Source organism: Equus przewalskii, chromosome 9, assembly GCF_037783145.1.
Source record: "Equus przewalskii isolate Varuska chromosome 9, EquPr2, whole genome shotgun sequence".
NCBI classification, from domain to species: domain Eukaryota; kingdom Metazoa; phylum Chordata; class Mammalia; order Perissodactyla; family Equidae; genus Equus; species Equus przewalskii.
The window spans coordinates 19,890,412-19,910,395 of NC_091839.1; the positions used below are offsets into that span (position 1 = coordinate 19,890,412).

At 55.4% G+C, this 19,984-nt stretch overlaps 3 protein-coding genes and 1 long non-coding RNA gene across 7 annotated transcripts; 1 reads left to right on the forward strand and 3 right to left on the reverse strand.

Annotated features, from left to right (window-relative positions):
- Window positions 1–514: 514 nt before the first annotated feature.
- Window positions 515–5,391, reverse strand: KLK8 (kallikrein related peptidase 8). Of its 4 annotated transcripts, none has more exons than XM_008544481.2 (6): window positions 5,268–5,391; window positions 4,807–4,884; window positions 4,143–4,302; window positions 3,694–3,953; window positions 1,857–1,990; window positions 515–715 (listed from the first exon to the last, which is right to left on the reverse strand). In XM_008544481.2, exons 2-6 carry the CDS (start codon window positions 4,874–4,876, stop codon window positions 554–556), a joined length of 786 nt encoding a protein of 261 aa, XP_008542703.1. In that variant the 5' UTR covers window positions 4,877–4,884; window positions 5,268–5,391; the 3' UTR covers window positions 515–553. The 4 variants fall into 4 exon arrangements, with proteins under 4 accessions (XP_008542703.1, XP_008542702.1, XP_070489399.1 ...); XM_008544480.2 differs by having other exon boundaries at window positions 4,143–4,305; XM_070633298.1 differs by having other exon boundaries at window positions 4,747–4,884.
- A 3-nt stretch (window positions 5,392–5,394) lies between these two features.
- LOC139085519 (uncharacterized) lies at window positions 5,395–8,617 on the forward strand. The gene is made up of 2 exons (XR_011543866.1): window positions 5,395–5,569; window positions 6,224–8,617. It is a non-coding gene; the product is annotated as an uncharacterized lncRNA (long non-coding RNA).
- Window positions 6,386–11,791, reverse strand: KLK9 (kallikrein related peptidase 9). The gene is made up of 5 exons (XM_008544478.2): window positions 11,656–11,791; window positions 11,345–11,501; window positions 8,854–9,119; window positions 7,488–7,624; window positions 6,386–7,076 (listed from the first exon to the last, which is right to left on the reverse strand). Exons 1-5 carry the CDS (start codon window positions 11,696–11,698, stop codon window positions 6,924–6,926), a joined length of 756 nt encoding a protein of 251 aa, XP_008542700.1. The 5' UTR covers window positions 11,699–11,791; the 3' UTR covers window positions 6,386–6,923.
- A 3,687-nt stretch (window positions 11,792–15,478) lies between these two features.
- KLK10 (kallikrein related peptidase 10) lies at window positions 15,479–19,806 on the reverse strand. Its single transcript, XM_070633301.1, has 6 exons — window positions 19,553–19,806; window positions 19,033–19,132; window positions 18,041–18,224; window positions 17,043–17,317; window positions 16,622–16,755; window positions 15,479–16,074 (listed from the first exon to the last, which is right to left on the reverse strand). The coding sequence occupies exons 2-6, from the start codon at window positions 19,121–19,123 to the stop codon at window positions 15,922–15,924; spliced, it is 837 nt and encodes a 278-aa protein (XP_070489402.1). The 5' UTR covers window positions 19,124–19,132; window positions 19,553–19,806; the 3' UTR covers window positions 15,479–15,921.
- Between the last annotated feature and the right edge of the window lie 178 nt (window positions 19,807–19,984).

Here is a 19,984-nt window from a genome sequence, read left to right on the forward strand (position 1 = left end):
GAGAAAGATTTCTATTTCTCTCGATAAAAACAAAACAAAACAAAAACCTGTTTCTCAGACTTTTGGGGGCTGTCAACGTTCTATTTCTTGACCTGGGTGTTGGTTTCCTGGATGTTCATATGTGAATATTTAAGATGCTTGTATATTTCCTGCACCCTACTTGGTATGCCTCACAGTTTTAAAAGTAGGGGAGGGAAAATCTCCCCGCAAAGCTTAGAAACACTTTAGCCGCTCAGAAAAACCAAACAAAAACCGTTTCAAGCCTGTCTTTCACAGGCCAGGCCATTGGATATCTGGAAATACTTACATATCTTCTCTCCCCTGAAATTAACCTCCCTCTCCTCCAAGTTCTTCTAGAAAAAAGGGAATCGCTTCAGGCAAAGGCGATGGCCAGAGTGGCCGTGGGGGTCTTGGTCTCTCTAGCCTACCTATCAAGCCCCCCAGCAGGGCGCAGACCCCCACCCTTGCACCCTTCCTGGCAGGGCGGAAGCACAGACAGGCAAGGAGCCACACCCGAGGTTGTGAGTTTATTAAGGGGGGTCCAGAGCTCGCCCTAGAATCTGCCCCTGCTGCCTATGGTCTTCTTGATCCAGTCCAGGTAGCGGCAGATGTTGGTGTAGACGCCAGGTTTCTCGGGCCGCCCACAGGGGTCTGAGCCCCAGGATGTGATGCCCTGAAGGACACCGCCACACACCAGCGGGCCCCCGGAGTCGCCCTGGAGGGAGAGAGGAAGAAAAGAGGTTCACTCAAGATGCTCACAAAGCTCCTTTCTCGGCGGTACCCAGCGTTTGGTACCAGTAGCATGATTGGTTCCCTCTAGCCAATGGGGGATAAGAGCATCATCCCCTGGGACCAATGGTGAGAGAGAGAGAGAGGGGTGGGGCTTCCAGGTATGTGGACCAATGAGGGGAGAGAATGCTGTCTGCAGGGTCCAATCCAGAGAGAAGACAGTGGAGATTATACGGAGCAGGCTGAGCTAATGTCTCCTCCGTTCCTGCCCACTGGTGAAGAGATCCCGGAAACCAGTTCCCAAACATAGGAGAAAGGAGCAGGCTTCTTGTGGACACGAACACAGGTGCACACACACCAAGAGACAATGGCAGGAGTCTTTGTGGGAAGAGACCCTTGTCTCTACAAAACCATCCAGATGGATTGGGCTTCATGACAGGATCACGGGCGGAAATGACACCATTCCTGGCCAATGGGGAAGAAAGCACTGAAGCATCGTCTTCAGGGGCCAATCATTAGCCAAGGAGGTGGGGCTTCCATGAAGAAGACAAAGCCAGGGGGAGCCCTGAGGGTGGGAGGTGCAGCTAATAGGAAAGAGAATGTTCTGTCTATGGCAAATCCCAAGAATTGTCATCTTGGGAATGGGGAGCTCATTGAGGGAGCATTGAAGTCAATGGCACCATTCCCCGGCCATTTGGGAAAAGAGCATTGTTCCAAGGAACCCACCGTAGAAGGCAGCCGTGCTAGGGAACTCAGTCAAGTCCCAAGAAAAATGGCTGACTCCCTAGTCAGTGATAGAGTCAGCACAAATTCCAGCAACACTGAGAGAGGGAGCTTGCATGCCCTCTAGCCTCAGGCTGTCTCCCTCATGGACCTCTCCTCTCACTCCTTTTGACTCCTTCTCCACCCTGCATTCCTTCCTGCAGGCAAGGTTCCCAAGAAAATGACAGTGACAATTCGACATTCCTGATCCCTGTGCTGTGTGGCCTCCAGGGAGTGTGTGGCCTTCTCTGAACCTGCTTCCTACTCCGTAGAGGTAGGGGCAACCTCTCTGGGTGCTAACTCCTTGAGCTTCTACAGGGTGGTAAGGGAGGGGGGGAGGGAAGAAGGTTTCAGAAGTCACTCACCTGGCACGTGTCAGCCCCGCTGTTGCTCCCTGCACAGATCATCCCATCTGTGACTTGCCCAGGGTAGACATCCTCACACCGCTTCTGGGGAAAGATTTCTACTTCTGCACAGTTGAGGGTGTCAGGAAAATTCTCTGAGGGGGCAGAGGTTGTAAGTTACTGAAGAGAGCAACGCTTTCCCTCTGATCCTTCCTGGATCTAACCTCCCTTCTGTCCATCCATAGCTACACGGGATGGTGTGTGTGGGGCGGAGTTTCTGACACATTTTGAAAGGGACATCACTTCTCACCACATTAAACAAAGTCCTGGCCCCTGCTGTTTCCTTTCCTCCATCTAGAGAAGAGCCCTCACACCCTACCTTCTGTTTCTGGCCCCGAGTCATCTTCAAATTAAGGATCAGGTGACCAGGGGGACTGGGGGTGCCCCCTTGTGACTCCTCTGACCCTTTCTTTCCAATCTTCCCACTCCAGACCACCAGATCCTCCATCTCAGCTAAATCCTACTTCTTCTAAATGTCACCTCTTCCTAGAAGCCTTCCCTGACCATTCTACTTAAAACACGGCCTTTCCATCACTCCTTTTCCTCTTAGCCTCCATGATATTCCATCATAGCATGTAACTCTACCTAATGTTTTATTTTATTTGTATTTGTGTGTTGTCTGTTTCCCCCACCTAGCATGCAACTCCCTAAGGCATAAGGACTTCACACAGTACAACCCCTGAGGCACACCAGATGCTCACAAAGAAGTGTTGAATTAATGATTGAAAGTGGAATTCATCTTTCTTATGGATCTTTGAGCAATAGACTCGAAGGGAGAAAACTTCTGTCTGGCACTCTGTGTGCAGGAAGCTATATGCTTACCATCTCATTTACTCCTCACAATGGCTCTTTAAAGGAGGGATGTTTTCATTCATTCCATCATTCCTTCATCTATGCATTTATTTCACAAATATTTATTGAGCGCCTACTGTATACCAGCGCCATCCTGAGCACCAGGAACATCCAGTGAAGAAAAGAGATGCAACCTGAGCCCGTATGGATCTTAAAAATCTATCGAATAATTATCCCCATTTTACAGATGAGGAAAGTGAGGCTGAGAGAAGGGAGGGGACTTGCCCAGAGCCATGGTTTGAACTGACCTGCCTGATTCCCGAGCAGGCAGGTTTCCACGGCATCCCGCTGTCTCCTTAGAAGTAGGAGTCAGACAGGCAGGGACCTGAATTCTGGCTTTGCTGCTTCGTGGCCAATCACGTCGCCTTTCTGAGCGGAGCCCCAATTTTTTTCATTGCGAAGCAGGGTGAGGGGTTCCCTGGACTCGGAAGTCCCAGAGGGAGGACTTCCATGGAGGTGCAGACTTTTGGATGTGGAGTGAGGAGGGAGCTCTGGACCTAGCCTGTGGATCCTGGAGGAGAAAGAACCTGGACTCCTAGATGTGAGGGCAGAAGGGATCTGGGGCCAGGAATCTTGAGCTCAAGAGGAAGAAGGTGCTTTGGGACCTGTTTTCTTGGACCACTGAGGAGCCTGTAGATCCCATGTCTGTTAAGAAGTTTCTATAAAATCCTGTACAGCAAAAGTCTCATAACATGGTGCTCTCCATCATAAAGGAGGCATGCATTCATTGAGCCACTCATTCATTCATCCTTCTACTTTTCTGAGCCTTGCTTAACAATCTGCTAGTTTGCTTTCTTTCTCCTGCCACTCCTGTTAATATTCTGGCCTTCAAGGTGAATCTCAAGATCACAATTATTTTCCCTTCTTTATCTTCTTCTGAAGGCAAAGTTTTGCCAATGGCTTGGGGTCCACTGGGCCAACCAGCTCCTCCTCTCCCTCCTACTACCTCGAGGGCTAGTGATAGAGCCCCAGCCTGAGATGGTGCAGTTCTGGCCAACTTGAGGGCAGCGATCTGTCAGTTTGATGGGCTTCACTTTGGGCCCCAGGCATGCCCGACCACGTAGTCGAATGAGCATCAGGTCGTGATTGTGGTCCCCACTGCTGATGTTGTAGCAGGGATGCGGGATGGACTGAGCCACAGCCATCTCTTGCTCTGTCCTTTCCTTATTCTGCAGACTGTGATCTCCCAGGCGTACCGTGTACTTCCTGTAATGGTGGAGGGTTAGTTTAGGACCCAGGCAGGAAGGAGTCTGGGACCCCAGCCCCCTCATTCCTCAGACCCAGGAGTTGGGGGCCCCCACTTCCCTCTTGGACCTCCTTTCTGATGCCCAATCCCCCGGTCTCCCCTTCCTGAAATGAGGCCCCAGCGCCCTCTTTCCCCAGGCATCCACTCACGTCTTTTTACAGTGGGCTGCCGTGAGGACCCAGCTGTCACCTATGAGGACACCCCCACATTGCAGCCGAATACCCTGGAACAAGCCCGCCTGCCAAGGCTGTGAATGGGCCTTGCACTCGTGGCCGTCCAGGATTTTGTTCTCTTGTGCCAGGAAGTGTCCTGCTGGTGGAGGGAGAGGGCTGGATCACCACCCTCTGGGGCACAGCGCTGGGCCATGCAAAGCACCGTGGGTTCAAAGGGACACACAGCAAGTTCTCTGCCTGCCTCTCCCACGTCCACATGCCCTCACCCCTGAGGCCCTGGCTGCCACACGGATACACATATCCACCCCTGTAAGCCCCTGAGTCATCGCACATAGAGTCACACACCCGAGCACACTTCCACATACATCCACGTGCCCCGTACACTCCCGCGTCTATCTGCGCCTCCCAAACAGCCCTGCTGGCTTGATGTGCTCGTGCAATAAACAGCATCCACTTGACGCACTCCTACTTGCTGCCACGTGCTCCCTCCACCCTCAGGAAAGCCCACAGAAGCTCCCACATGCCATCGCTTGCTTCACCACCCCTCCCCATGCCACCACATGCACCCACATAACATCACCATCACGGCATCCCTGTAGGCTTCCGTGCTGCACCACTGATGCCTTCCAGCCCCCCTCACCTGCCCAGGCTTCCAACAGCAAGAGGAGAAACATCCAGGTCCAGACAGCAGCCGGTGGGGGACGTCCCATGGTGGAGTCTGGGAAAGGAAGAGGGTGGGGCTGAGTCACGAGGATGGGGGAGCGGGACTTTGGGATTGGGGAGGGAGGAGAGCATCCGGAGCTGTTCTTCTGGGTCCTGCAGGAGGAGGGGACTGGGGCCCTGGATTCTTGGGTCTGAGGGAACGGAGCTCTGGGGGGGGCTAGATTCCTGTGTTCCACTAGAGGAGGGAGTGAGGCTCCTGGTCTCTGGGGTCTGAAGGAAGAGGGAACTGGGAGCTGGGACTCCTAAGTCTTGAGGAGGAGGGGGCTGGGGCCCAGATTCCTGGGTCTTGAAGGCGGAAGGGATCTGAGGTTGAGGTCCTGGGGCCTGGAGGAGGAGAGGCCCCCGGGATGATGCCTGTGTCTGAGGACGGCATCTCACCTTACAGAATCCAGGGGGCAGGGTCACCTACTGACTCGGACCCAGAGGAAGAGGCCCCAGTACTTCAGCTGTCTGCCTGGTACAGGATTATGGAGCCTTTTATCTGGGAATCCCCGCCTCCTGCTCCGCCTCCGTGGCTCCTGAGGCTGCGGAGCATCTGGGAACTGGAACCCTGGGTATCAGTGAGGAGGGGTGAGGGGCTGAATGGGACATCTTAAGGGAAGAGGGGCTGCAATCTGGGACTTCGGAAGCAAGGGAGAGGAGGAGCTCAGTGCTGTAACTCCTGGATCTGAGACAGAAAGGTCTGGGGGCCAGGACATCTGGGTTTGAGGGAGGAGGGGCTGGGGGCCTGGACTTCTGGGTCTGAGGGAGGAGGGGCTGGGGGATGGACCCCTGGGTCTGAGGGAGGAGGGGCTGGGAGCTGGACTCCTGGGTCTGAGGGAGGAGGGGCTGGGGGATGGACTCCCGGGTCTGAGGGAGGAGGGGCTGGGGGATGGACTCCCGGGTCCGAGGGAGGAGGGGCTGGAGGCCTGGACTCCAGGGTCTGAGGGAGGAGGGCTGGGGGCCTGGACTCCAGGGTCTGAGGGAGGAGGGGCTGGAGGCCTGGACTCCAGGGTCTGAGGGAGAAGGGGCTGGGGGAGGTGACTCCTGTGTCTGGGAGGAGCGCCTCGCGGTGCCGGTCTGGAGGGGATGTTGGAGGCCTGAACTTGGGTCTTGAGGGAGGAGGGGCTGGCAGCTGAATTCTTAAGTCTTTTTGGAAGGAGGGATTTGGAGCCTGGGTTTTTGTGGGAGGAGGGGGCTGCTGCCAGGAACCTGGAAGGGAAGAAAGGCGAGTCCGACATCTGAGGGCGGATCGGGCCCCGCCCGCTGCCCCCTGAGAGATGTGCGATCTGGGAAGGCAGGTTTGGGAGGCACCGTGACCTGATTGCCCCTTTCCCTGGGGGCGACGGGACCAGCCCGAGCAGATCCCAGGAGGCTTGATGCAATAGGGCTGATGGAGACAGACTTCAGGCGGGACCTACGAAGAGCTCAAGGGGAATTGCAGCGCGGTGGCCGTTCCCTCTCTGCCCTCCGCCGCCCACCGGTTGCCCTTCCCTCATTCCACGACGAGACAAAAGGAGCGGCTCCGCGCGTTTATTGTAAAATCATCCATTGGATCTGAAGGGGTCGAGACCCTTCTCCCCGTCGGGTCCCCGCCACAATTCAAACCCAGGACACGCCTGGGGCGGGGCCACGAGGGGCGGAGCCCGACACCGCGGGAGCTGCACGTGGGTGGAAGGTACCGCCCCCTGACGTCACACGGGGGGGGGGTCTCGGGTGGAAGGGGCGGGGCCACAGAGGGGTGGAGTCCAGAGCGGAAGTCTCATTGGACGGAGTTCTGAGGGGCGGAGCTATCTGGTGGATTTCACTCCTGGGCTGAGCCGCAAGGGGATGCTGTTCCACCCGGGTGGTGCCTGTTCTTGGTGACCTTAGACGCCGGGCCACGAGGGGCGGAGCTGTCTCCCTGCTCCATTCCGAGGGGGCCGAGCCCGAATGGCCGCAAGGCGTCTCCAGGGCGACTGAGGCCAAGAGCGGAGACCACTGAGGCTGGAGCCCTGCAGTTCCTCCCGGCTCTGCGCCCACCCTCCTCTCTCGGTCAGTGCAAAGAGCGAGGGCTCAGTTGTCCTCCATGGTCTTTCGGATCCAGTCCACGTAGTGGCATACGCTGGTATAGACGGCCGGGCGCCGGGGTCTGGAGCAGGGTTCGGCACCCCCAGATACCACACCCGCCAGGGTTCCGTCGCAAACCAGGGGCCCCCCAGAGTCACCCTGTGCACAGAACAGAGAAACTGTTAAGTGGGTCTATTCATGACAGTACACAGGTCACTTCCTCCCTGCAGGAAGACCCGAATCCTCTCCCCCAACACCCCCATGTCCCGGTCTCCAGTCCCTCCTCCCTCAGACCCAGGAGTACCAGCTCATAGCCCCACCTCACCCCTGGACCTAGCACTCTGGGCTCCTAGCTCCCACATCCTCCAGGACTTAGAGTCTGGACCCCTAATCCCCTCCTCCTTTAGATCCAGAAATCCTGGCCCTGGTCCCATCCTCTCCCAGGACCCAGGTGCCCCAGCTCCCACCTTGCTTTGATCCAGGAAGTCTGGGGCCCCAACTCCCTTCTCCCACAGGACCCGGAAATCCTGGCAGGATACCCATCTCCCTCCTCCCCAGAGTAGGTCTCACCTGGCAGGAGCCCCGGCCCCCCTCCCAGAGGCCAGCGCAGAGCATGCTGTCCGAGATGTGGCCTGGATATGCCCGATGGCAGAGTTTACGCTCCAGGATGCTGATGTTGGCACACTGCAACGTGAGTGGGTACTGCACTGTTGGCGATAGAGACTCATCCATAGAGGATCAGCAACTGTCCCCATCACACTGAGTGGCCCCCCCACCCTTTCCGAAGGACTCATAGAACCACAGTGTAAGACTCTCAAAAACAGAAACGAGAGTTGGAGGCAAAGAGACAGAATCACAGCGTGAAAGAGAAATAGATGGATATGAGGAGGGGGAGAGGGCCAAAGAGAGGGAGAGTGAGAGAGATGCCGAGAGCCAAGAGACAAGAAGAGATACATATGTAACTCATGCAGAGAAAAACAGAGACCGTGGCGGGAGATAGAGACCTCTTAAGGGGAAAAAGGTTCTCAGAGGAAGCAATGAAGAAATAGGGAGAAATAGGCCCAGAAATAACCAAGGGAGAAGGCAGTGTGATAAAGTAGAGAAGACGTTTCTGGTCATTGATAAAGATACAGATAAAGATTCAGAGATGCCGGATAGAGAGAGGGAGATACAGTGTATATAATAGAGATACAGATGCCTATATATCTGTATAGGTCCATGTATACAATATCTGGGTGCAAATTCAGATGCAGCCAGGGGCTTGTTCGGTAAACAGAAGTGGGTGGAGGGGACTGTGCAAGGAGACAGCAGACAGTGGGGCAAACTGTGGTGGGCCAGAGAACCCGTATCTTGTCTAAACTAGACAGCCCCAACTGACTCTGTTCAACAATTGTCCATATTTTGGGAAAGTGGATCCAGTGGACACAGTTCTTTGAATTTTTCGAGTGACTCCAAAAACTTTTCTTTTATGTAAAATCTCGTGGGTGTCAGAGGTTGGCAGCTACAAATTCAGACTTTTTTTTTCAAGATACTTTGAAAACTGATACTGATGTGGGAAACCAAATTTGGCTCATAAGTTGCTGATTTGTGATTCTGAGACATGTAACCCTATTTTGATTCTAAGATCTGTGTGTTTTCACATTTAAACATCTCTGAAATCCGGAGGTGTCTTCCAGTAAATGCTGTCATACGAGCCTCAATGGGACCTTTTGTTGTTCTTGTTGCTAGCAGGTCATAAAATGGTGATGCATCTTATAATTCGTGGCATCTTAGATTTGGTGGAATAGATGGATCGACGGATGGATGGATAGATAGATAGATAGATAGATAGATAGATAGATAGGAGACAGAGATGGAAAGGCAGAGACAGAGACAGAGGAGGGATTCAGACCCTCAGCCTGAGATGTAAAGGGGTGTGTTGTGGGCAAGACTGTACCCTTGGGGCTGGACACGGCCCCCCAGCCTGAGATGAGACACTGGGTGCCTGGAGAGACACAGGTGTGGCTGAGGTTGAGGGGTTGCACAGCAGGTCCCAGTTGTGCCTGCCTGGGCAGACGGATCAGCATGATGTCATCGTTGTGGTCATTGGCACTGAGGTCCTCATTGAATCCAGGGTGCGGGAAGAAGTCAGTGACCCGGAACAGCTGCTCTGGACCTTCCCATTTCCAGAGATGATGCTCCCCGAGGCGGACCCACAGATATCTGTTGAGACAGGCCTCGGAGATCAAGCTGGGAGAACATGTGGGGTCTTCACAGTCTGGGTCCTCTTTTTCTGTCCACCAGGCTGCTGTGTAATCCTCCACAAGCCACACCCCCTCTCTGGGCCCCCATCATTTACATGTGACCCAGGGTGCTGTGTGATTTTAAGCAGGGCACACACCCTCTCTGGGCCTCTGCTCCCCACTCCATCCCTTTGTCTGCTTCTACCTTTGTAGTTCTCCCCAGAAACCTCATACCCCTTCCTAGGTGCATGACGAGTGAGCCATCTTCTTCGCTGCCCCACCTGGGGCCTTGGTGGTGACCTAGTACCTGGGAGCCATGTAGGCATGTGGGGGTTCCACTTATCACACAACAACAGCTCCACCTCCTGCCTCCACAGGTCTAGTGGCTTCCCTGGGGAGTGGCTCTGTGTGTGTGTGTTGGTGTATGTGTCCATATGGAGGAGGATGGCATATGGAAAATCCCCAAATTGGGGGTCATCTGTGGCCTCATGCTTTTCCTGTCTGCCATATCCCTCACCCCTCAATGCATTTCTTCCCGAGGTCTAACCTCAAGCACTCTCCACACCGTCCCAGTCCACTTCTTCTTCTCTGGGTCCATGCCCTGGATGGCTGGGGACCCTCAGGGGTCTCCATGTCCATCCCCCAGCCTCTGACCTCTGATGCTAGGGGCCAGGCTAATGAGTGAGAATCCAGGGTTTGAGAAGCGTGAGGTGTCATGTTTATCTCTGTCCCTCTCTGTCACCTCATTGCCTTGGCTCTGTGTCTAGGAAACCAGCCCCCCACCGCAACTCTTCCCTGCCTCTGAGTCTCTTCTCCCTCCACATCTCAGCTTCTCTCCTTCTTTGTCTTTGGGGCTGGAATCTGTGCATTGTTCTTCCAGCCTGATGTACAGACCTGAGCTAAAAGAGGCCCCATCATGGAGGAATGCATGATGGGAAATTCCCACACAACATGCTGGGCGGCCAGAGATAATGTAGAAAAGACTTCTGCCTCAGGTAGATTCTAGGGTTCTATTAGAATGCCTAGAATCTAAAATTCTAACACGCTAGGAATCCATGATTCTAGAATTCTATGAGGCTTAAGTGCTAGAATGTTATGAATCCAAGATTCTAATGTTCCAGATTTCACTGGATCAAAAAATTCTAGGATTTTTAAATGATCTGGATTAAATCTAGGATTTAAAGAGCCTAGAATTTTAATATTCTGGAACAATAAGACTAGAATTTCAGTATTCCAAAATTTTATAAATCTATGATTTTAGAAACGAGAATCTAGGATTCAAGTAGTTTGAGACTAGAATTCTCTGAATGAAAACTTTGGGGATTTGAAGAGTCTTGAGTGATAGCATTCTGGGATAGCAAATCCACCAGATTCTAGACATTTATGAATATAAGCTTCCAGAATTCTCTCAGCTCAAGATTCTAGAATTTTGTAAGTCACAGAAATCTAGGATATCGTAAATCAAAGATTCTCTGACTATGAGTTTCCGTAGCCCATAAACCTAGCTAGAAGACTCTAGAATTCTAGCTGGAATCTAAGATTCTAGGATCGTGCTGTCCAATACAGCTACTGAGCACTTGAAATGGGGCTAGTCCAAATTAAGATGTGCCTTACATGTGAAATGCATGTCTGATTTCAAAGGCTTTGAACAAAAAAAAGAGGAAACCATGTCATTCACAAATATTGAAAAATTGATTAGATGTTGAAATAATATCTTGAGTCTGTCAAATTAAATCTATTATTAAAATTCATCTCACTTGTTTCCTTTTGACTTTTCCGTGTGTCTTCTAGAAAGCTAACTTACCTACGTGGCTGGCATTATATTTCCTTTGGGCAGCCCTGGTCTGGACTTCTAAGATTCTAATAGTCTCTAATCCATGGTTCTAGAATTCACAGAAGCTGGTGTAGAGTCTCGTGGATCCAAGCTTCTAGGAGTCTACGATTCTGGATTTCTCTGGGTCAGAGTCTAGGATTCTAAGAGTATGAGTTTTGAATCTTTAGATTCTTAGAGCCAGATATTTTAGGATTCCAAAAGGAGGAGAGTGGAGTCTCTATAATTCTAAGAGTTGAACTTTTCGGCAACAGAAATGGAGGCTCAGCCTTTCCTGCCGACAGCTCCCTCCCTTCTCTACCAGAGGCCCCTTGCCCCTCACGCTTTCCTGACCCCCAGCCCCTTCCCCAGAATGGCCCACCCGGGTCACTCACGGCTTCCGGCAGTGGGCGGCTGTGAGCAGCCAGCGGTCACTGATGAGGGACGCCCCACAGAAGAGGCGGGTGAGGAAGAAGAGGCCTGCCTGCCAGGGCTGCGAGTTGGGGCGGCATTCCTGGGCCCCGACGGCTCGTGTGTCTGCCCAGCCGTGCCCTGGGGTTAGGGTGGGGGACAGAGGGATCAATGAAGAGCAAGATGGGAGGGCTGGGGAGAGATGCTGAGATGTATAGAGGGCAGGAGCGAAGGGCAGGATGGGTGGGCGCCCAGGACCACGGAGGGGCAGTCGGATGGAAGGCTGGACCCTCACCTGCTAGCACAGAAAGCAGAGCACAGATGAATCCCAGCTTCATGACCTCCGGGTGCCTGGGTCCTCGACCCTGTGCTCGGGCGTCCCTGCTTCTTTATGGTAAGCCATGCCATCTCCCATCTCCTTCCTCCTCCCTGGGGCCGCCCCGTGATTAATCTGGATTGAGAAATGTCATGGGGGGGAGGGGGAAGCCCGGGACCTTGACTGGGGGCCTTGGAAAGGGAGGAAGCACAGGGGGACACCCTGTCCTGATGAGGGGGTGACCTGCTAGGTGCGGGCTTGGCTAAATGGGGGAGGGGCCCTGGGAAGCGGAGTCCTCCAGAGGGTCTCCAGGAAGCGTTGCCCTCATTCCCCCCTGACCTCCGGATACAGAATCTGGATCCAGGATGTTCTGTGGCTGGGAGGAGGAAGAAAGAAGGAGAGGAGGTGGGGTCTTGGGGTGAAAGCAAATTTATCTTGAATGAAGCTGTGGAGAGCTGGGACTAAGGTGCAGGGCAAGCTGGAGGGATGTGCAGGAGGACCTTGCAGAAATCAAGCTAGGGGTGGGAGAAAGAACCAGGACTCCGAGGGAAGAAGGCAGACAGGATGGGGGTGGGGAGGGGAAAGAGAGAGAAAGGAAAAAAAAAAAAAAGGATGATAGAGACACAGAAGGATCTGGGGCGAGAGGGGAGAGAGAGAGACCACAAGACAGCTGCGCATGTGTACACATCCCACAGAGCACTCCTTGCTCTGGGGGTGTGGGCCCCTTCCCACAAGTATGATAGGTCTCTCCTAGGAGGTTGGGAAATACGGTCCCCACTGCATGAACCACTTTTGCCATAGCTACCCCTTTCATCACATCGCCACTACTCCAAGGACTCAGGTGCCCAAGCTGACTGGAATATAGTACTTTTCCATTTCTTTTAATACCACTAGATCGTGCCTGAGTCCTCCCAACATCGTCTTCTTTTTTTCTCACCCATTTCCCCTCCATTGTCCTTCCCGTCACCCCACCCTTCCTGTCTCTCTCTCCATCCTTCCTTCTTACCAGGTGGCAGCCCCCTGGAGGGCCAAGCCTAGGTCTGACTCATCTTGGTGTCCCCAGCCATCACCCAGTTCAGGGCTGGGCTCATGGGAATCCTCAGGAGATGTTAATTGAATGAGTGAATGTCTTTCTCTATATCCTTCTTTTCCTGGTGAACACCTGCTCATCCTTCAGGACCCAACCTAAATGCCCCCTCCTCCAGGAAGTCCTCTCCGATTTCTCCAGGCAGAGTCCATCTTTTCCTTCCTCTGGGCATCCACAGCCTCTTCTGCTTTCTGTTGTCACAAGTCTGATGATCAAGCTGGATCTGGGCTCCCCTTGAATGCCTCCTTGCTCTGGTTAGTGGTTGGAACAAGGACTCTAGACCTGAACCACCTGGATCCAAATTTCAACATGGGCAATTGTTAGGTGTGACCTTGCGCAAGTCATTGGGTCTCTCTCAGTTGCTCCATCTATTAAGTAGCAATAGTAATCAGGACTGTAGGGGGGTTACATGAATTAACACATGTGAAGCACGACAGTCCCTGGCACACGGTAAGCATTTAATAAATATAATACGTTTATCCGTCTCCTTCAGAGCTCTCTACTGCCTCCGACACAATACACGTCACCCACGGCTACACTTGTCTTACACCGTCTCTAGAAGGGACTTCTTTGAGACCAGGAACTGAATACCCACTATGTGTTGAGTGCCATGGTAACTGCTTTAAGAACATCTTGACAGCTGTCCTTATTGGCTGTTCACTCTGTGTCTGGCAGTTTGGTAAGTGTTTTGTGCGTATTATCTCATTTAATTCTCATGAGCCTCTAATCCATTTCTGCTTCACAGAGGGGACAACTGCTGTAGAGAGCATTCAAGTAATTTGCTCAAGGTCGCAGAGTAAGTGACAGAAATGCATTTCCTTCTCTACCTGGTGAACTCCTGTGTATCCTTTAGAACCCCATGCGAGTGTCCCCTCATCTGAGAAACCTTCCCTGACTCCTTGGCCCAGCCTTGGGGTGCCCCATGCCTCCTTCTGTTACGGTGATGATCGATTTGGATTATTCGTTAATTTAACAATGTGTTGAGTGGCTTCTTTGCACCAGGCACCATAGCAGGTGCTTAGAAAACCACCGTGAATAAATCAGAGTCCCTGCCCTCACGGACTGGGTCAAGAGAGAGAGGGGACAGATCATGGTGGAGTAAACAAATAAATGAGATTATTTCAGCTATAACAGTGCTGTAAAGGAAATAAAAAAACAATGGGAGCCAGCCCTGACGGCCTAGTGGCATTCTCGGTTTGGTTCCCGGGCACAGAACCCCACCACTCGCCTGTCAGTAGCCATGCGGTGGCAGCGTCTCACATAGAAGAACTAGAAGGACCTACATCTAGAATATACAACTATGCACTGGGGTTTTGGGGAGGGAAACACAAAAGAGAGAGCAAGATTGGCAACAGATGTTAGTTCAGAGTCAATCTTTCCCAGCAAAAAAAATAAAATAAAATAAGCAACAGATTGGTGACCCCGGGGTGGCAGAGGGATCCCTTTATGCAGGGCAATCCTGGAAGGCCTCCTTGAGGAGGTGACCTTTGAGTGGAGACCTGAATGACAAGAATGTAAGGCTTGCCTGTCTCCCTGGCCTGACTGGTAGCTCCTTGAGGGTAGGGCCCGGTCTGATTCATCTCGTGGACCTGGCATAGGCTCCATAAACACTTGCGGCATGACTAAAGGAACGAGCAAATTGCCTTGAAAAAGGAATCGGAGTTTTTGCGTTCCCACCTACTGTGCTTCCAATCCCGGCGTGACAAACTCAGCTGATATGCCTGATTGACGTTTCCTGGGTGTGCTAATGCGGGGGTGGGGGGGGAGGCAATGGAAGGGCGCTCTGTAGACTCTGCGCTCTGACCATCTTCCGCGGGCTCCGTGAGGGCAGGACATTTGTGGTCACCACTGCCTTCCGGGCCCGCCATATAGTAGGCGCTCAGTAAGTCCTCATTTGACAGGGGGACGCAAAAACAACCAGGGCCCGCTGGGAAATTTCTGTCGTGCAAACGTTCTGCTTATGTAGCGCTCCAAAGGCCAGGCTAAGCAGAGAGACCCAAACATCTGCGAGCTTCGCCTGGATTCGTCTATAACGTCCCCCAGCACGGGAATATTCACACCAAGGCAATTTCAGGGAGAGGAGAAAAATCCCTCCTCCCAAATTTTCAGGGCAAAATCTCAAAGCCCCATTTGGGATGGGGACGGGGTCGGGGACGGGGATGGGGATGGAATTGGACCTGGGGTCATGGATGTTGGACTCGGGGATGAACGTGACGTGGTGGAGCCGGGACTGTAGCTCGTGGGAGGTGAAGTGATGATGGAGACGGATCCGACAAAGCAAAAAATTTCCCCTAAATGTCAGAGGGCTCCTTTGCATGAGCTTGGCACCCGAGGTGGGGAGCGTTCCTCTGGTCTTAGAGGCTGGGATGGAGGCAGGGCGAGGTCCCTCGGGTTCCAGGGGCCCCAGGAAGTCAGAGAAGGTACCAGATGACTCAGAGGCGGCCCAGCTCTCGGACAGGAAGAGCTGGTGTTGGGTGGACTCAGACATGGGGAACGGTGGGAAGGAAGAAGGAAGTAGTGAAGAGGTACCCCATGGAACTTTAGAGGAGGGTGGAGGACGTGCTTCTCCCATCGGCCCCGAGAGATGGAGGTGGGGATGGTGTCTCGGGTGGGGTGGGGGATTGGGCTTGGGAGCTACCCCTGTGCTTTTCTCCCCAGGACACAGAGTCACACACCAGGACCTGTTCACAGATCATGACAACAGGTAACACTTAGTCAGAGCTCACCGCCCACTGGGTTAATGCTTTACTGATAATTACGTGAGGATCTACGCACACACAGGATATCATAGTCTCCTCACAACACATCTATGAGGAGATGTCCATTATCCCCATATTCCAGGTGAGGAAGCCCAGGCCCAGAGAGGGTACTTGGCTTGCCCAAGGTCACACAGCAGGGAGTGGTAGAGGAAGCCTGGTTGGGGGACGGAGAACTTCTCTCGGAGACTGAGTGACTACCGGCTTCCTCGTTTCTCTTGAACAAAATTTTGCCAACACTCTCTGCACTTTGGCTTGAATGCTGGCAGAGAACAGCAGTGGGCAGGGCGGGGGAGAATGGTAGCAGGTGCGGACGGACAGCCGAGGTTTGCGTGGGGCAGGGGCAGAGTCCAGTCGACCGTGGAGGAACGAGGAAGAGGGCAGAGTTGCCAGGCCTCTGGGTCAGTTGGAACGTATGGTTTTCTCTATCCAGGAGGTGTATTTGCAGATCTGAGTGTAGACAGCTGGGTGCTGAGCAGAGCCACACGGGTAGATGCCCCACGAAAGGGTGCCCTGCAGGGTCTCGTCGCAGACCAGAGGGCCACCGGAGTCACTCTGGGGCGGGAGGAAAGAGAAATAAATACATCAAAGCAAGGGCTGTCACTTGGTGGTCTGGTCGTGAGAGGGAGGACGGGGCTAGGGAGGGTTGGAGCCGGGCTGGGATAAAGATGAGGTGGGGGTGGGGGTTGGGGAGGGGAGCGGAACTTGGGGTTATGGGCATTGGGTCGGGGGGGATGAGGGTGGAGACGCGGCAGAGCTGGGATTTGTAGCTCCTTATAGGTAAAGGGATGGGGATGGATCTAAAGATAGGGATGGGGGAGGGGTTTAGGAATGGCTTGAGGACGGGAATGCGGTGGAGGATGGAGTGGGAAGGGCTGGGGACGGCCTTGGGAATGGAGCTGGGAACCGGGTGGGGCGGGAGAAGATGGACTCGAGGAGGTAGCGCTGGACATGGGGTTAGAGTTGGGGTAGCGATGTGGTCGTGCTGGACATAGGGAGGACTTCGTGCTGGGGGTGGCTATGGGGTTGGGGACTTCTGTTTTCCCATAACCTCCCTATCCTCCCCGCCATGAGTCAGTGACCCTCCTTGGCCAGTCCCTACCTGGCAGGGGTCCTGGCCCTGGTCCAGCCCTGCACATATCATGTTGCTGGTGACCACACCAGGGTAGAAGACCTCACACTCCTTAGGACTCAGGATAGTGACCCTGGAGCAGCTCAGGCCCTTGTTGTACTTCACTGACGGGAGAAAACACCTGGTCATTCCAGGGTCCAGCCCCCCATCCTCAAGGACCCAGGTGCCATCCTTCCCCAGACCCGGGAGTCCAGGCCCCCAGCCCCTCCTCCCTCAGACACAGGAGGCTGTGCCCCCAGCCCCTCCTCCCTCAGACCCAGGAGTCCAGCACCAGCCCCTCCTCCCTCAGACCCAGGAGTCCGGGCCCCCAGCCCCTCCTCCCTCAGACCCAGGAGTCCTGGCCCGCAGCCTCTTTCCCCGAGATACAGGTCTCAGGGCCCCCAGTTCTTGCCTCTTCGGGCGGCCGTGGTGCCCCAGCCAGCAACCTGGCACCTGTCACCGGGCTGGGCACAGCGGTAGGGCAGGCGGAGGGTCTGGATGCGAGTCCCCAGCACAGCAGGCCTTGCCAGCTTCAGCAGCATGAGGTCATGCTCGTCTGTCCGCCTCGGCAGGATGGGGCCTGAGCCCTGGTGGTACTTATGGTGGACAATAGGGCGAGTGGTCCGGCGGAGCTGCTCACCCTGGAGAAGCAGCAGGTGGTCGTCCCCTATTCGAGCCCACAGCGGCCTGAGGAGGGGAGAGACATATGGAGGCAAAGCCTTTGTAGGGACTGGGATGGACTCTGAGTTTCTGGGAAGGAGGGGACAGGGAGCAGGCTGGGGGCCTGGACCCCTGGTTCTGAGGGAGGAGGGGCTGGGGTCTGGACTCCCGGGTCTGAGGGAGGAGGGGCTGGAGCTGGACTCCCGGGTCTGAGGGAGGAGGGGCTGGGAGCTGGACTCCCGGGTCTGAGGGAGGAGGGGCTGGGGGCCTGGACACCTGGGTCTGAGGGAGAAGTGAGTGGGGTAGAAGAGAGCTTGGAACCTAAATTCTTGAGACATGGGAAGAAGCAATCAGGTGTTTGCGTCCCTGAGTTCTGCAGGAATTGAGGGCTGGGGGGGTCTACCTGTGTAAACCTGCCCCTTCATTCCTCGCCTAATCGGGACTCAGGAGGGGAACAATTTTTTTTAGTTCTAAATTCCTAACCACACGAGACCCTGACAGCTACCTACACCCAAACGAGAATCAGCTGGACGGGGTGATGGCTGGGCCGAGAAACGCTGAGAAGGACCACATCGCCCCCTGGTGGCCACAGCACAACCCCATCTCTCCTCCTACGGGAAGCACTCCAGGACTGACCCCCATGTCGAACTAGGAGAGCTCCATACCCTCAAGTGCCCCAGCCCTTCCCGCCCCCTTCCCGGGGTCTGCCACCCCAGCCAACCCGTCGCGTCCCCGAGGAGCTTCCCCTACTTGTTGGTCCCGCAGTGCGCGGCCGTGAGCACCCAACTCTTGTCCACCAGGACGCCCGCGCAGTGGAATGAGAGACCATTGAACAGGGAGACCTGCCAGGGCTGCGAGCCGCGCGCGCAAGGGGCGCCGGAGGCCACGGGGTCCGAGCCCGTGTCGTTCCCGGGGAGCAGCAACGCCTCCGCGGCTGGAGGAAGAAAGGGGGTGGAGATCAGAGCAGGGCAGAGGCTGGGTTTGGGGTCTGAGCGGGGCCATGGGAGGCGGCTTCGGGGGACGCAGCCAACACCGTGGGGAGGGCGTGGAAATCGGGGGTTGTGCATGAACCGAGTGGAAGTGGGCGGTGAGGAACCGGCGTGAAAGGGAGAGGAGGCGGGTGTACGGCCGAGCGGAGGAGGAGAGCGGACGGGCTGGATGCGGAGGAGCAAGGACAGAATGCAACACAGGGGACAGAGAGAGCACGCGGCGGGGGGCGGGGGGGGGGACGACCAGGGGGCGGAGCTACAACGGGGCGGGGCCACAAGGGGCGGGGCTGGAACGCGGCAGAGGGGCCAGGAGGCGGGGATAGAAGGTGGCGGAGCGGCAAGGGGCGGGGATACAACACGTCGCAGGGTGAGAGTAAGGATGGGAATAACGCCAGGAGCTAGAAAAGGGAGTGAGGGCAAAAAGCGACAGAGCAAGACTTGGGATAAAATAGGGCGCAGTGAGAAGGGGCCAGGACAGAATGGGTGGAGTAAGGGGCAGGGAAAGGACGCCGCAAGGAAAAAGGGGGAGTCGGGATCCAGGTGGAGTAAACGGGCGGTGCCTGGATGGAGCTGGACATCCAGGGGCGGGGCCAGAAGGGGCGGGGCTGACGGGGTTGGGGGGTGCTCCCGATCGGTGGGTGGATGCTGGGGTCCCAACGAGTGGAGAGGTGCGCTAGGGTTGGTGACAAGAGCACACTCTCCCATCGCCCCGGGGCCCCAGCGCCTCCCGCCAAGCCCTGCCTCCCGCCTCACCCCAGAGTTGCGCAGTCAGCAGCGGCAGCAGCAGCTGCGCCAGGGCCCGGGTGCCCGAGGCGGCGGAGAGGTGGAGGTGCGGGGATTTCATGGCCAGGACCTAGGTTGGGGGGCCGGGGGCGGTTCAAAACACATGTCCTGTCAGAGACCGCCACCCCACCGCGCCCGTCCGCCCAGCCTGGGCCACCCCAGCCCGCGGGGACCCGTTTGACTGCAGCCGACCATCGCAGGGACTGGCAGGCGGGCTATTCGGACCAGATCAGCTGCAATGGGCGCAATTACCCTAATGACGTCCCTAGTGGCGTCCTCCTGCCCTCCCTACGCCCGAGGGGAGCGCTCTCCCGGCGGGGCTGTCCCCGCGCGTTGGGTTTCGCCCTCCTTCTCTGGTGGGGTTGGGGTCCGAGGCTCAGAGGCGCGTCCAGCAGACGGAAACCGAGGCTCAAGGCGGGGTTCTGCCCGAGGGTCCCCACCCTTGCTCTCGCGACCCGCCCCCACCGGGGTGGGATGCATCTCGCCTCACCTGGGAGTCCCAAGGGGAAGCAGCAACGAGACCCAGAAGTACCTCCGCCCTGCCGCGTGGGCCGCCGAAGCCTCTGCCCAGAGACCCCTGGCTAGGCCTTCCCTTTTAACCCCGAGAGAGTCCGGAAACTTCTCCACCTTCCCCCCAGGGCCTCACCCCCTCCCTTTCTCTCTCCCTAATTAGGCCGTGGGTGGGGCTGGCACCCAACCTGGGCCCCAGATTCCTGCTCTGGGAGGGGCCCCCGGAATACAGGCTTCTCCCAGTGCCCGAAACACCCTTTTTTGGAACTGGATTCCATGCGGATTCCCCAGGTTTCCTGTTCCAAGAAGTCTTCCCAGAAGGGGAGAGAGGGCGCCCCATCCCCAGGGGGCCTGGGGGTCGTGGGGATAGTGTTGTGTTAGGTGAACCTGATCCAGAGAGAGAAAAATAAAT